At 41.2% G+C, this 11,594-nt stretch overlaps 1 protein-coding gene across 3 annotated transcripts in view; it reads right to left on the bottom strand.

Moving 5' to 3' along the window:
- Positions 1-926: 926 nt before the first annotated feature.
- The window catches only part of LPIN2 (lipin 2), a 192,588-nt gene continuing 181,920 nt past the window's right edge, over positions 927-11,594 (bottom strand). For all 3 annotated transcript variants that reach the window (XM_073631426.1, XM_073631427.1, XM_073631425.1), the window contains exons 19-20: positions 5,764-5,867; positions 927-5,300 (exon numbers count right to left, since the gene is read on the bottom strand). In XM_073631426.1, coding sequence (XP_073487527.1) covers positions 5,156-5,300; positions 5,764-5,867 — 249 coding nt within the window. In that variant the 3' untranslated portion in view covers positions 927-5,155. The remainder of the gene's footprint in view (positions 5,301-5,763; positions 5,868-11,594) is intronic.

The following is an 11,594-nucleotide window of genomic DNA, read 5'->3' as shown; positions in this document are numbered from 1 at the left end:
ACAGCAAAGGGTCTGAATACTTAGGAGCATGTGATATTTCAGTTTTTCTTTTTTAATAAATCTGCAAAAATGTCAACAATTCTGTATTTTTCTGTCAATATGGGGTGCTGTCTGTACATTAATGTGGGAAAAAAATGAACTTAAATGATTTTAGCAAATGGCTGCAATATAACAAAGAGTGAAAAATTTAAGGGGGTCTGAATACTTTCCGTGCCCACTGTAGGTTAACTATAGACTGAGATGTTAATTGCTTTATAGACAATAATATGGATTTCACTGGGTATACTGTATATCTCTTGTTGTAAAGCGCTGCGCAAACTGTTGGAACTATGTGAATCCTGTATAATAATAACTATGATTGGGCCGACTGACAGAGGGGAGGTGCGGTTGATCTATCCAACCGGGGGTGGGTGGGTGTCGGTGGGGGTAGTATTGGTGCGGCTAATCTGATGGACTGTGGGTTTAGGGGTGGTTTTGGGTGGATTGTTTGCCCCCCCCCCCAAAAAAAATATAGCACCAGCCGCCACTGTGTTTGAGACCTGCATTTATAAAGCTTCATCTGTGGAGGTGAGTGTGTTTCCACATCGGTGGCGGGATTCATCGAACACTTTGTGTTAGGATAGATTGAGAACTGTGTGAAGGATCCACAGAACTGCATATTCATTTATTTGTTCAGAACATTTCTACATTTTGCAATTTTTAAATACTGAACTTTATATTGAGAACATCTATGTGCAAATGTATGAGATATTTTAGGCATGTAGAGAACAGTATTTATAGATTTGTTTGTAGCACAATGTTTTTTTCACAATATATGTACATTTGATGAATTTATATTTGGTTGTATAGATACAAGAGACGGCATAGCATATATTTCTTGTATTAATAAAGAATAAAAGACACACATGAATTATAAAACAAGTATAAAACATTTGAACACTTTATTTGAATAGATTTGAATATCATACCTACCACAATAAAAATGTGTTCACAGTCCCTAAATATCTGTATTCTGAAAAGGATATTCATACCATCCATAGCCCAGTGCTCCTGTACTATAAGAGGTAGGACATTATGTAGAAAACAGAAATGCACAATGACTTCTAGTAGCAACACATGGAGGGAGTGGCTGACATTAATAAAGCAACCTGCAGCCAGCACCACATCCTAAGTGAAGGGTAGTCAGGCAATGTTGGCTTATAACCCTGTAACTATAAAATGCAGCTTTGAAAACACCTCCTATCTACATCAAGCATTTGGCATTTTCGGATACTTAAACAAGAGTGGATGTATGGGCTGCCATAGCTTGATGGTGCACATCTTTACTTTAACAGCATTGTAGATTGTACAGATTGTAGAACTGAATAATGACATTTGCACTATCAGTACTGTAGTATTGTAATACTATAAAGGTATGTAACCTATCTTCAAAAGTTGTTTAAAAATGCATGTTCCTCTAGGCTGGGAAAGAGAAAATAGACAATTGTATCCAATAGCTTACAAAGACAATTATTATGTAAAGAACATATACAATCCTATCTGATATGTGACACGCCATTGTCAAGATTTGCACCTCAGAGGCTCCTGTAGAAGCCATTTCCAGCTATGTGTACTTTGCCTGGATAGCCACAGTACTGGAAGATTGTGGCACTGCTGGGAAAATAGTAGAAAGTATTTTTAGAAATGATTCTCCTTGCAGGTCAGCTTTGCTGGTGTTTGGGTGAATGCCAATCAGCTTGTAAAACAACCCTTTGTAGCATTCTGCTCCTATAGTAAAGCCCTAATAAGCTTGTTAAGCCTAGGGGATATAACTGAGAAACACATTTGCCTTATTCCATAGGTGTGCACACCCTAATCATGCTGCACATTGCCATTTCTTCATACTGCCCGGGATTCCCCCTTGTGGTGCACACCCCCCCCCCCTCGTTTCAGGATGGAGAGAAAAGGAAGGGGCTAGTTAATATGTATGTTATTTGCTGGCCCCTTCCTTTTCCAAATGAACAGAGTGAACACACGCAGTGTGTTCATAATTGAAGCATAGTAAACTTTATTATGCTTCCGTTTGTGAATGAACAGGAAGCTGCTCAGCACAGCCCCATTTATTTGGTTGAACTGGATAGACATGTCTTTTTTTTCAACCAGATCAGCTATGTAACATCACAGAGCCTGGGGAACGGTCATTCACTGTCCAGTGCAGCTGAGACTGCAGAGAAAGGCATATGTGTTTGAGCTTTGGGGTGCACACCCTAATGCAATAGGCTTTGCACACCTATGCCTTATTCTTTGTTCCCACAGGCATGCTTCCTGCTAAACAACCTGTCCCATTAACCTGCTCTTTTTTTCTGGTCGTGCAAGCCACCATTTGAATGTCATCACGTATAAAGCAGGACCAGTGATCCTGCACTGAATGTGAGGATGTTGGGAGCCTGTCCACACTACAAGAGAGCCATAGCAGCCAGGGGAGTGAGGAATAAGGTTGTTATAGCCCCTTAGACTTAGTGAGCCTCTGATGTAGAAGGGGGGCTAACAAAAGGGCATTTATACAAGCTGACCAGAGGTGAAATTTCCTGCAATAAGTGTGTACTGAACGTTTACACTGTCAGTTATGTGCTATTAGCTTTGTCCTTTTCTTTTACGCACAGGTTTGCTGTAAAGCCCGTGCACACAGGAACTTAGTCATAGATAACACTCTGTATTTGGCAAGACAGAGGTGCTGATCTGCCAAAGTTAGTTCCAGTTAAACTTACAGAGCTGGAGAGAACCCCATGCAATCTACTGTCTGTCATCACAGAACGTCTAAGAAAACTGCAATAAAATGGCATATGCACAATAGTGGCAGAGTGATTCAGCCTTCTGCATTCAGTAAAAGTGGATAATTTTTTTTAAACAAGGGAAACCTGAAATGAACATTTAAAGCACTGCTTTAACATTGACAAATTAAAACAAAATCAGCATTTATGTCAAACATCACTCAAGACAGCCTTAAATAAACAACTCTTAAAACAACATCACACAAAATGCCTTAAACATAATTGGAAACTTTATGAAAACCTTTTTAAGAAGAGGACTCTTAAAGAGAGGACTTTGGCTTCAGGTGAAGAATGATTAGGGTATCTGGTGTGTGAAGGCATTCTTTAAATTGAAGTGAAGATGGTATTTACTTTTGTAAGATACCACTACCAATTTCCTCTGACTTGAATATCGCAGTGCCTGTTCATCTAAAATCGCTAATAAACCATGTCTGGCAAAAAAAAATCCCCTGCAAAGTCAATTGCATACTAGGACATTATGAAATACTTACCTTAGAACAAAGCCCTCCAGCAGAGAGCTGTCACCACTGACATGGCTTCCATCTTCACCCAGTCTATCTTCCGAGTTCGCAGGCTCCAGCTGTATGAGTGCCTGGACCCGCGATGACGTCACTCCCGCACATACGCGCAGGACCTGTCGGCTACGTCACGGAGCTCTGAAAGTCCGGCACGGCATATCTATTGGGCATATCTCCTGAACATCGCAAGTTTAGTAAATATTCAATGTACTTACAGGTAAGGTTTATTGGTTGAACTAGATGGACTTATGTCTTTTTTCAACCTAACTACGTAACTATGCAAGCCTTATTATAGTCTTAACTGTTGGTACAAGTCCAAAAAAAGACTACTATCATGTTAATTATGAGTCAGCCCAACTGGATTTAAATGGGCAGGCACAGCATTTCACATTTAAAAGCAGTGGTGGCAGATCATCATATGAAGGCTCCCAAGAGTAGTATTGCCCTTTGCATACAGGTTAAATAACAATTACCTGTATATAGATGTGTCTTCCCGTCTCAGTACCATTAAAAGTAAACACGGGTTATAATATACAAAATGAGAAGGTCATAGCAGCAATAAATGCAAATGTCTACAGATCTGCCTAATGGCATGCCCTGTATTGTTTGTGCATTAAAAGGAGAACTGTACTTTTACTACACTTATTCTTTAACCAAACGCCCCTCCAGCTTCCCCACTATATCTTACTCTTACTTGTACCAACACCTCATAGACATGAACTATGCGGCTTCTAAAACTCAGTAGAGACCCTATTGGGAATGTGCAGCTCTCAATAAAGTCATCACTAAAGTTTATAGAAAGGCAAGTCATCATTAATGGTAACGGTGGATGGCCCTTCCATAGACATGAATGAGGATTCTACTCTACAACACAGTGGTCGGCCAAGCTGGGAAGCTTTTCATGAGTTGTCTGTGCGACTCCCAGTGGGCTGCACAGTGAAGCTCCAGAAGGGTCAATTACATGTAAGTGTAAGATGTTTGGGGGGGGGGGGGGAGGGGGGGGGGGGTTGGAGGGTTAAAATAGCTGTTCTAAAATAACAGCTATCCATGATTGGTCATATAGAAGGTAAAATACATCTAGACACATTTATACAGCTTGAATAACACACTACACACACCAGGTCACCAAATCACCCTCCAAACAAAGAGCTAATTATTCAGTTTTGGACAAAGTGCTTTTTTAAACAGAACTATGAAGAAAAGTTATGTTGTCCATGTACATTTTCCACAACCCCCTACATATTAGCTTCCATTAGTTCCCCCTTTTTTGTCTCAGTGGCTTGAAATGCAGAAATGCGAGCACAATAAATAATTGCACAGGAATTTCTTTTGAAATTTTCACTGCTGCTGAAAATAAGCATAAATAGTCAGTCTCTACTTGAACTTAAAGGCCTTCATTGCTAATTTGGGCTGCAGTTTATTGCCCTGCAATAGAAGCTGCATCCCAATGGCTCCGAAGAGGTACATTTAAAGAGGCACAACAAGATAAGAAAAAGAAATTAAACATTCTGAACCATGGGATGTTTGTTGAAAACAAAATAAAATTGTGTAATATGTTTTTTTCCAGAAAACTTGCTACAATGCCTTTAAGATATTGTAGTAAAATAAAAATCACATTTTTTTACATTTTCCCTGAATATATTGATCGTATACGATATATCTTTACTGGCTGCAAATTATGGACTGTAAATATGTACGGGAGAAAGGCATTGGAAACATTGGACAGAAATGCAGGCTCCCAACAGCAGTAATACTCCAGGTAATCAGTCACTGTCCACATGTGATTACATCTCTGTAAATAGTCCCAAGATGTTGTGATGGAGTGATTTACGTCAAGTCTGCCATGTTTAGTTCTGGTAAGGGATCTCTCCAAAAGGAAAATGTGCTGTACTCTGGGCAAGTGAAAGCAGAGTTCTGTTCTTTATCAAGCAAAGGAAAGACGTGTTCTACCAGCTCACTGAGTCTGCTATACCTAAAGGGAAAACAAACAAAACAGAGTTCAACCAGAAAACTAAATCTGTGCCTGGAGTCAATAAAAGTAATAAGCCGAAAAAAAAATACAGAATACAAAATACAAATCTACTTGCTTGCTATAGACCAGGGGTCTTCAAATTACGGCCCTCCAGTTGTTCAGGAACTACAATTCCCATCATGCCTAGTCATGTCTGTGAATGTCAGTGTTTTACAATGCCTCATGGGATGTGTAGTTCCGTAACAGCTGGAGGGCCGTAGTTTGAGGATCCCTACTATAGACAATCTCACCAGTTTCCTTCTTCAAGTTTCAAAGATACCTTGTTATTTCCTTGTCATCATTCTGCCTCATTTAGGTTTAGAACTTTGTTTTCATCATTACAAAATTAGAGCAAATAAACCCAAAATGTATTTGATTACTTACAGAAGAGTTATTAAAACTGGTTAAACAAAATTAAACTTACGATGTCTTATTCCCTTTTGTCCTCTCCTGTATTAATTCGCCTTTTGGGTTGACAGTAAAAATTCGAAAATCTTGTATTCCAACTTTCATATAGGCAAACACATCCTAAACATAAGTGGAAACATATTTATCTATACACGTTAAATGGTAAATATGATGATGAAAATATCATCTATTGTTGATTTCACTCAACATAACACACCTGGCATGTGCAGTTTTACCAACCCAATATCCCTCCTGCTCACATCCAGGGTGTCTCACACAATTAAAGTGAACCTTACCTAGCCTATAGACAGCCTAAAAGGAGAAGTAGGGGCAAAACTTTTTGGCCTTACTTTTGCTATGGATCACAGGACTGCAGTTCGTTCTGCACTCCTGTGACCTGTTTTTAGTCACTCAGCTGGTCTAGGCTGGGGAAAGATCCCGACTTTAGAGTCAGGATCCACCCAAATGCATGGACCGGCAGCTGGCTCAGCCTCTCAGCTGCACCACTAGGAGACGGAGCCAGCTGCTCCTTCCCCAGCCCAGCTCTCCAGTGAGTGCTGGAGGGGCAAAGCAGAGAGCTGGTGACTAAAAAATAACAGCTCTCTTCTCAGAGTTGAGAACTGATTGGTCAAGGCGTTTGATCACTCAGTTCTCAGTGCAGAGGCAGGGAGGGGACAGATGCAGCATCGAATCAATACTGTATACACCTAGGTGAATATAAGTTTTTTTTTTTTTTTTTTAATATGACCCATACTTCTCTTAAGGTAACAACAGTGCTAAAATGCAGGCTAACAGTGCAACTGGTAATCTTTACATCAACATTTGTTTAGCTCCGCTTGGATCCTAAGCCAAGGCTGTACACAGATCCTTCCATTCTCTTATAGTTACATAGGTCTGCCCTCTCCTAGTGCCAAAGACAACACTCAATCATTGAACTGGCAAATGAGCCTTTACAGCCCTCAGAGGGTCTGGTGGGAGTTACAGGAGGTGGGGTTTAGTGATGGGGGCAATGTTTTTGATGATCTTGAAAAGAAGCTAAATTGATTGTAAAGGCTCTATTTTTATACTTATATGTAAGTTATACTTACCTCCTCTGTGCAGTTGATTTTGCACAGAGCAGCCCGGATTCTCCTCTTCTCAGGTCCCTCTTTGCTGTTCCTGGCCCCTCCCTCCTATCGAGTGCCCTCTCAGTCAGCAGCTTCCTTTGGGGGCATTTGAGCCATGTCACAGCTCGGTGTGTCCATTCAGACATGGAACCTTCGACCATGCCCCGCTCCTCTCTCCCCTGATTGGCTGACTGACTTTGATTGACAGTCACGGGAGCCAATGCCACCACTGCTGTGCCTCAGCCAATCAGGAGGAGTGTCTCGGACGGCTTAGACATTCGTGGACATTGCTTGAGAAAGATGGGGCTCAGGTAAGCAATTAGGAGGTGCTGGGGAAGTTGCTACACACAGAAAGTTTTTTATCTTAAGATAAAAAATCTTCTGCCTTTACAACTCCTTTAGCAAAGGCAATTGTAGGACTGTTATTAGTGAGGGTAACTTTTAGGCTCTGTCAGGTTCACGTTAGGCCCCAATTCTGCCCCAGTGTTATACTTTAGAATTAAAGTAGCCTTCCAAAATGCTCAAGTGGACAAATGTGTCTATAAACATTCTGCAATTATGGTATAACTTATTGCCTTCAGAAGTCACACCAATAATCAATCTGCAGGTTTTTAGAATTACCACATGATATCACAGTAAATATAAGGAACATTGTACAATCGGGAAAAGCTGAGTGCCTAGATAAAGAAAGGCAAAAGAACAAACTGTAAATCTTAGGGAGTTGCAAAGATCCACGTTAGAAAAAAAAAGAAAAAAGAAAAAAAAAAGCTGGCGTAGAGGGGACTGAGAATTGTCATGTGACCACTCAGTTCTCGGGCTTAGAGCTGGTGGTGGACAGCTGCAGCATCACAACCATACTGCAGCCTTATAGGTGAGTATGAATGTTTTTATTTCCACACATCTCCTTGATGTATTTCTTGATCAAACAGTAAAACCTCAAACTCAATCCAGGTGTATTCCTGGTTGTAACAATAAACAATGTGGCAAGGTCCAAAATGAGTGAATACTTTTATACAGGGCACTGTAAACTACTAACATTTAAAAATAATGTTACCCCAACATTTCATATTCTGGATATGTGTCTGTTGTAGCATGTACTTGTGTTAAAAAGTATCTTGTTCTCTATGTGTTGCTTTCTTTGTGTGAAATATTTAGTGATCCTGCCAGCCCTTCTGTTTTCCTATTTCAAACTGACCATGCTGAGCTTGAGAGCACATCCTACCCGGTGTGGTAAGTTTTCTGGCTGTGCTGGAAGCACAGTCTGCCTGTCCTCAAATGGCTAAGACTTGAGTTGACACGCACCTCTGCACAGCCATTCACTGGGAAGATCAGTTTACTGCGGTTTCATCACCCCCACCTCTCTAAACCCCTTATGCAGATGAGAACAGAGATTACATGACCACATATATATATATATATATATATATATATATATTCCGCCCCTAAACACGTCCTCATAAATTATCTCATGAAATTACACTTAATTGTTTTATGTAGAATTAAGTTATAAGAATAAATATTAACAACTTTATCCATGCCCAACAGCCTGCCCGTGTCCACCAATACAGCCCGTGCCACTTAAACCCCTTATGCAGCTGAGGACAAAGAATATTTATAAAAATATACACACACACACATACATACACATATATATATATATATATATATATATACAGTATATACACACACACATATATATATATATATATATATATATATACACACACACACATATATATATATATATATATATATATATATATATATATATATATATATATATATATATATATATATATATATATATATATTCTGCCCCTAAACACACCCTCATAAATTATCTCATGAAATGTTTTATGCAGAATTAAGTTATAAAAATAAATATTGACAACAACTTTATCCGTGCCCAACAGCCTGCCCTTGTCCACCCATTCCAGGATTGGACGGGTGATCTGTCTATCAAAGTGCCCAGACAAAGAGGAGGGGCTGTATGTGACGGCGCGGCAAGGAACACACAGCTATTGAAATGAAAGCTGTTATGTTCCCGGCGTTCTGATCATCCTGGCGGCGGCTCTCCTCTCTCTTCCCCTCCGATTGCTGGGAGAACGTATCCCATACAACCCACCCGCTGGCGGTGCTCGCTCACCAGCCCTCAAAATTCACTCGCAAAATGCGAGCAGAATTTTTGAAGGCTGTATAGATCACACACGCACACATATATGTAGGCAAAACATTTGTATATGTGTATGTATATATATATAATATACACACACATACAAATGCTTTGCCTTTCACATTTACTTTAACATAGAAAGCAGTGGGAGCAGTACATGATAAAGGAAACTGTTATTTCATGCTATGTATGATCACAGGTTAAAATAAAGTTTTATGAGCCAACTATTCTAATGGTCCTCCAACAAAACGTATTTACTTACTTATTGACTTATGTGAAGTTTTAATTTAAATTCAATGTGTAACATGAATGAAGAAAGGAAAATAGGAAAGTGCTAATTTTTTTTTCTTTTTCTGTTGAAACTTGGTAGGACAACAGTTAATGTGCAGCCTGAGCTGAATGAAGGAATTTTTAAAAGCATTCAGTTCTAAACATTTCAACACAGAAGCCGAGCTGTGAGCCAGAGACATGATCTCTATCCCCACGCTGTGGGCCTCAGGAAACACTGAGTCATGGGGAAATGTGGCTTGCCTAAAGATGCTGGAAGACGGCACACACTTCCAGGGGGATCCCTTTGTTTCATGACCTCTGGCATTGATCCACTTTTGTTTAAGATATGGAAAAAACAAATATTCTGCCTGCACTTTTTGTCCTTTTAAGTATATGAAAAATCTGACGGAGGAAAAAACAGTATGTGCAGTGAAGGTATTCGAGGGTTGCTTCCATAAGTCAAAACCGCAATTTCTCCATAGCACAACAATAAACAACATCCAGCATAGAACACAAACAATTATATATAACCATCTGTGCAGACGATATGCTTACAGAAGTGCCCACAGGGGGCCAGGTCACTACAGCGTACGGACCTTATTTCTCCCTCTCCTGTAAGCTTATGGTTACGTCAATGACCATAAACTTATATCAGAATTGTTCAGCAGACTCTGCTGAACAATTCTATTACTCTGATCACTTCCCTGCCCCCCTAATTCTATAACTCTGACCTCTTCCCTGCCCCCCCAGCACTAATTACCCCCCCTGCACCCGATCCGACCCCCCCCTGCAAACCTGCAGCCACCATCATTAGCCGGCATCCCTCCTCTTCCACTCCTGCTGGCTTCAGGTGCTGCATGGGGGTTGGAGGGGGTCCAGATGTGTCCCCCCGCCAGTCAGATCACCCCGTAAATGCCCCCGCACCCCCGAAACTGCTAAACTCCCCCCCGTAGAAGAGAGGGCGCATGCAGCGATCACTACTGATCACTTATGTGCCCACTGACACTGACAGCTGATATTTTGTAACTGCGGGTGTTACAATGTATCAGACTGTTATTTTCTGAATGAATGGAATCTCTATACAGATTTCTCATTCATTCAAGTAAAGCGATACAGAAAAAAGGGATGATCTTCAGTCCCTTTCTCTGTCTCAAAAAAAGAGAATGGGAGTCTGTTTAGATAGACTTCTGATATCTTAAAGATAACCCCCCTAACAAACAGCTAAAAATAAAGACATGACTGAAAAAAAAAGTAAAAACTAAAAAAACAAAAACAAAAAAACAAAAAAACAAACATAGTTAGACCCCCCCCCCCAGGTCTGCCCGCACTCACCCCTCCAAGGCAACCCCCCCAACACTCACCCCTCCATGGATACCTCAGCTTCTCCTCCCAGCTAACCCGTTTCGTCCTGATTGGCCAGGAGGAGAAGCCAGAAGATGATAGTGAATATTAATTTGCTATTGGTCACAAGTGGGTGGGTTCGGGGCGCAATGCTCTGCACCCCGAGCCCAAACTTTTTCAAGCCAATTAGAGCCTCAGGCTCTAATAATATGGCTTGAAAAAAAAACAAAAAAACTCATACAAAACGTATAAGTCAGGTGCCCCAACGCCCCTAATGGACCGGTCGCTCCTGGTAAGACCCCTTTCACATGGAGCGGACTCTGTCAAGCAGATCCACCTGCTCAGCTGGGGATCTGTCTGCTGATCCTCGCTGAGCAGGCGGATGACAGGTCCGTGTCCCCTCTGCATCACCACGTACACAGCACGCTATTCTCTATGGTACCACCTGTCCAGTTCCATCGGATACCATCCAATCCGATCTGCTAGATGGATGGGGAATGGAATCCTCATCTGTCTGTTTTTAGCAGACTGGATCAGATACAGGCGGGTGTAAACGGACATATGTCCATTTGCATCAGTCTCTCGATAGAGAACAATGGGTGGTCCGATTCGGCCTGCCTGAAAAAACGACATGCAGACCCGATTGGTGTGCTTGTGTGAAAGGGGCCCAAGGCCTTATTCACACAGGGCATACACAGCGTATCTTTACAGGGATGCACAGGTGTTCCATGCATCTCTGTGAAGGCAGTCTCATTGATGTCTTTTGGGATGTAGCAACTGCACCAACAGAGCCCTTGCTCCCAATTTTACATCCATGTAGGTCTGCATGCATGTCCCTGAGCTCATACTGTCTGCGTTTGGGGTTATGTACCCACAACCACGCGGATGTCAGATTGGGAACAGAAGCTATGCCTGTGCAGCCGTTGCATCCCAATTGACATAAATGGGATTGCTTGT

The sequence above is a fragment of the Aquarana catesbeiana genome, linkage group LG05, assembly GCF_042186555.1.
Source record: "Aquarana catesbeiana isolate 2022-GZ linkage group LG05, ASM4218655v1, whole genome shotgun sequence".
Classification (NCBI taxonomy): domain Eukaryota; kingdom Metazoa; phylum Chordata; class Amphibia; order Anura; family Ranidae; genus Aquarana; species Aquarana catesbeiana.
The sequence above is the reverse complement of the archived record's forward strand: the minus strand, read 5'-3'. Positions and strand labels throughout refer to the sequence as shown.